This window comes from Grampus griseus (genome assembly GCF_964374135.1).
Source record: "Grampus griseus genome assembly, chromosome: 7".
In the NCBI taxonomy this organism is placed as follows: Eukaryota; Metazoa; Chordata; class Mammalia; order Artiodactyla; family Delphinidae; genus Grampus; species Grampus griseus.
Window position 1 is genome coordinate 43,353,428 of NC_139001.1, and position 5,530 is coordinate 43,358,957.

Below are 5,530 nucleotides of genomic sequence, written 5' to 3' on the forward strand. Positions count from 1 at the left end.
TCCAACAGCACATTAAAAGGATCCTACACCATGATCAATTGGGGTTTATCCCAGGAATGCATGGATTCTTCAATGTATGCAAATCAATCAATGTGATAAACCATATTCACAAATTGAAAGATAAAAACCATATGATCATCTCAATAGATGCAGAAAAAGCTTTTGACAAAATTCAACACCTATTTACGATCAAAACCCTCCAGAAAGTAGGCACAGTGGGAACTTACCTCAACATAATAGAGGCCATATATGACAAACCCACAGCCAACATCGTTCTCAATGGTGAAAAACCGAAACCATTTCCACTAAGATCAGGAAGAAGACAAGGTTTCCCACTCTCGCCACTATTATTCAGCATAGTTTTGGAAGTTTTAACCACAGCAATCAGAGAAGAAAAAGGAATTCAAATCAGAAAAGAAGTAAAACTGTCACTGTTTGCAGATGATGTGATGCTATACATAGAGAATCCTACCAGAGATGCTACCAGAAAACTACTAGAGTTAATCAATGAATTTGGCAAAGTAGCAGGATACAAATTTAATGCACAGAAATCTCTTGCATTCCTATACACTAATGATGAAAAATCTGAAAGAGAAATTAAGGAAACACTCCCATTTACCATTGCAACCAAAAGAATAAAATATCTAGGAATAAACCTACCTAAGGAGACAAAAGAACTGTATGCAGAAAACTATAAGACACTGATGACAGAAATTAAAAATGATACAAGCAGATGGAGAGATATACCATGTTCTTGGATTGAAGAATCAACATTGTGAAAGTGACTATACTACCCAAAGCCATCTACAGATTCAATGCAATCCCTATCAAACTACCAATGGCATTTTTCACAGAACTAGAACAAAAAATCTTAAAATTTCTATGGAAACACAAAAGACCACACGAATAGCCAAAGCAATCTTGAGAAAGAAAAACAGAGCTGGAGGAATCAGACTCCCTGACTTCATACTATACTACAAAGCTACAGTAATCAAGAAAGTATGGTACTCGCACAAAAACAGAAATACAGATCAGTGGAACAGGATAGAAAGTCCAGAGATAAACCTATGCACATATGGTCACCTTATCTTTGATAAAGGAGGCAGGAATGTACAGTGGAGAAAGGACAGCACCTCTTCAATAAGTGGTGCTGGGAAAACTGGACAGATACATGTAAAAGTATGAGATTAGATCACTCCCTAACACCATACACAAAAATAAGCTCAAAATGGATTAAAGACCTAAATGTAAGGCCAGACACTATAAAACTCTTAGAGGAAGAACACTCTTTGACATAAATCACAGCAAGATCCTTTCTGACCCACCTCCTAGAGAAAGGGAAATAAAAACAAAAATAAATAAATGGGACCTAATGAAGCTTAAAAGATTTTGCACAGCAAAGGAAAACATAAACAAGATGAAAACACAACCCTCAGAATGGGAAAAAATATTTTCAAATGAAGCAACTGACAAAGGATCAATCTCCAAAATATACAAGCAGCTCAAGCAGCTCAATATGAAAAAAAAAACAACCCAATCCAAAAATGGGCAGAAGACCTAAATAGACATTTCTCCAAAGAAGACATACAGATGGCCAACAAACACATGAAAGGATGCTCAACATCACTAATCATTAGAGAAATGCAAATCAAAATTACAATGAGGTATCATCTCACACCAGTCAGAATGGCAATGATTAAAAAATCTACAAACAATAAATGCTGGAGAGGGTGTGGAGAAAAGGGAACCCTCTTGCACTGTTGGTGGGAATGTAAATTGATACAGCCACTATGAAGAACAGTATGGAGGTTCCTTAAAAAACTAAAAATAGAACTACCATATGACCCAGCAATCCCACTACTGAGAAAACCATAATTCAAAAAGAGTCATGTACCACAATGTTCATTTCAGCACTATTTACAATAGCCAGGACATGGAAGCAACCTAAATGTCCATCAACAGATGAATGGATAAAGAAGATGTGACACATATATACAGTGGAATATTACTCAACCATAAAAAGAAAGGAAATTGAGTTATTTGTAGTGAGGTGGATGGACCTAGAGTCTGTCATACAGAGTGAAGTAAGTCAGAAAGAGAAAAACAAAATACCGTATGCTATCACAAATATATGGAATGTAAAAAAAAAAAAAAAGGTTCTGAAGAACCTAGGGGCAGGACAGGAATAAAGATGCAGATGTAGAGAACAGACTTGAGGACACGGGGAGAGGGAAGGGTAAGCTGGGAAGAAGTGAGAGAGTGGCATGGACATATATACACTACCAAATGTAAAATAGATAGCTAGTGGGAAGCAGCCGCATAGCACAGGGAGATCAGCTTGTTGCTTTGTGACCACCTAGAGGGGTGGGATAGGGAGGGTGGGAGGGAGATGCAAGAGGGAGGGGATATGGGGATATATGTATACATATAGCTGATTCACTGTTATACAGCAGAAACTAACATACCACTGTAAAGCAATTATACTCCAATAAAGATGTTAAAAAAAAAAAAAAAAGGATGCCTTTCTTCAGAATCTCCAGGAGTACTTCTTTTAATGCAGATCCCTGGGCCCAACAGGAGATCACTGAATCACAACTCTGGATTGCTTGACCAGGAAGCCAGAGCTGAAAACATGAGTGAACCCATTTCCAAGCACACTTGAGACCACCATGGACACTCCACGAATCACAGGGAGATTTGAAGAACTCAAGACGTGAGTTCCTAAGCATGTCCAGAAACATCACAATTTGGGCCTTGACATTAATGTGATCTCATTTTCTGTTGTTTATCTTAGATAAGGATCAATTTATAAGTGTCTTCTCTGAGAATGAACAGAGAGAATTAATTGACTGAAGGCACTGAGTATGGTTTCTACTTAAACAATTTTTTTTTTTTTTTTTTTGCGGTACGCGGGCCTCTCACTGTTGCGGCCTCTCCCGCTGCGGAGCACAGGCTCCGGACGCGCAGGCTCAGCGGCCATGGCTCACGGGCCCAGCCGCTCCGCGGCATGTGGGATCTTCCCGGACCGGGGCATGAACCTGTGTCCCCTGCATCAGCAGGCGAACTCTCAACCACTGCGCCACCAGGGAAGTCCTTAAACAATTTTTTTACTGGAAAGTATTTAGCTGAGATGCTTCATTTCATCATTAAGGTTTTTGTTTGTTTGTTTTTATGGGAGGAGTGGCTCTGTATTAGTTATGTTCTGCTGCATAAAAATATTATTCCAGAACAAAGGTGAGATACTCAGAAACTGTGAGATAGGAACCTGAAAGCAGACTGGCTAGGTGGTTCTGTCCCAGGGTCTCTCCTGAGGTTGCAGTCAGATGACAGCCAGGGCTGGGGGCATCTAAAGGCTTGAGCAGGGCTGGAGGCTGTCCAAGATGACTCCTTCACATGGTGACTGGCAGGTGGGCTCAGTTCTCTGCCATGTGGACTTCACAGAGCAGTTTACAACACAGCAGCTGACTTCTCTCAAACTGAATGATGAGGGGGGAGAGAGAAGAAGGGGGCACCATCCAGACAAAATTCCCAATGTGTTTTAGGCTTAGTATCAGAAGTGACACACCCACACCTCCATTGGTCATACAGATGGACCAGGTTCAGTGTGGCCATAGGGCTACACCAGCCCCAGGAGGCCATCTTGGAAGCTGGCTACCACAGGCTCTGAGAAAAAAATAAATTCAAGATGGCCTGATGCTTTTAATGTACCAATTTATATTTCCATTGCAGGGTTTTGGAATAAGGAATGGATACAGAGAAAATAAACCAAACCCAAAACATGAGGCAGTTATCAAGTGCAGGAAAAATAAGAGGTTGTACAAAAAGGAGATGTAATCACATTACATTACTCAGCTTTGAGTAGTATGTGCAAAGAAAGAATAACGCAGACATTGAATTCTGATTCAATGAAAATGAGAAGATGGGTGGAAGGAAAGTGTATGAGAGGCTATGTGAGAGGGGACGAACTCTCAAGCCCCATGGCAGAAAGTCAATGGATAATTTCTAAATCTGCGGGCTCTTCTGAGACTCCCTGGGGGCACGGCTTTGGCCTCTGTGCCTTCTTGCTCCTTTCGGCCGCAAGGCAGGGGCCCCTTGGACTCCCAGGGTCCTGCAGATGTAGTCTGGGGAGCGGATGTCAGCCTGGTGCAGGGGCTCCAGGATCTGAAACTTGCAGCAGCCGTGGCTCAGGCGCACGGCTGCCTTCAGGCTCATTTTGTGGCCCACAGAGACATAGAGGGGCTTGGTGCTGTGGTCATGGCTCTTCAGCGCCATGCCCAGGATGGTCCCAGAACCGCCCATCAGAGGAAATGAGTCTCCTCCAGCCTTCAGGAGCCGTATCTTCTCCTTGTGCAGAGCGTTGTTCTCCAGTCCGTCCACCTGCAGGGGTTTCTTAGCCACCCCGATGCTGGACAGGTATGTGAGGACACCAAGGTGGCAGGCCACCCCAAAGCCTCGGTGGTGGAGCACCCCATTTCCATCCACAAAAAGGACCTGGGGCATGAGGCGGGGCTCCTTCTGCCACAGCCACTGTACCACATCCACCAGGAAGGGCACCTCTTGGAAGGCCAGGAAGCCTGACACACAGGGGCCTGTCAGGCTCACCATGCGACAGTCCTCATACATCACCTCGAGCACAGGGTAGCTGAGCACCACCAGGGAGGCACAGGTGCTGACACCGTCGCCCTTCACAAAGGAAACGTCCACGCCCCCGACCCTCTGCAGGCCTGAAAAGGCGGGGTCTCGTTGCCACGCCTCCGTGTCCCGGTCCACGACAAGGGTCTTTAACAGGGCTTGCTCCAGTTTCCAGAGCGACAGTGTTTCCTCTGGCGGCCTCCCAGCCGCCTTTCGGGCCATGGCACGGTCCTCCATCATTAAGTTTTTTGTTTTTTGTTTTTTTGCGGTACGCAGGCCTCTCACTGTTGTGGCCTCTCCCGTTGCGGAGCACAGGCTCCAGACGCGCAGGTTCAGCGGCCATGCCTCACTGGCCCAGCCGCTCCGCGGCATGTGGGATCTTCCCGGACCGGGGCACGAACCCGTGTCCCCTGCATCAGCAGGCTTACTCTCAACCACAGCGCCACCGGGGAAGCCCCATCATCAAGTTTTAATACCAGCAAAAGGTGATGAGGCTCTTCCACTGCCTGGTTTTCCCTAACTCATAGAACTTAAAGCATAGAACTATCAGAAGTCAAAATGCAGAGGAACACCAACATGGAGTTCCCACATGTGCTGGTAAATGTTGCTTCAAAGCAGAATTAAGTTTAGGGAACATGTATAGAAAGGTCAGAAACAGAGTTTTTTTCTTTTATGTTTGTTGGTATGTGTGTGTGTGTGTGTGTGTGTGTGTGTGTGTGTGTGTGTGTAAAGGACGTAGTTTCTGCAATAAGTCCAACATTATGCTGGAAATTTAAATGTTTTATTTCCTAATTATCATAATAGCTCTGCTGGCTAGTAATTATTGTGTTACCCCATTATACAGTGTAGGAATCTGAAGCTTGAGTAACTTGCCCAAGGTCATATAGCAAGGAAAGTC

General features: G+C 44.2%; 1 protein-coding gene across 1 annotated transcript; it reads right to left on the reverse strand.

Annotated features, from left to right (window-relative positions):
* Positions 1-3,988: 3,988 nt before the first annotated feature.
* Positions 3,989-4,854, reverse strand: LOC309825357 (endonuclease V-like; the record flags this gene model as incomplete). Its single annotated transcript, XM_082658910.1, is given in 2 exon segments — positions 3,989-4,080; positions 4,083-4,854. Coding segments are annotated over 2 exon segments (864 nt in total).
* Positions 4,855-5,530: the final 676 nt, after the last annotated feature.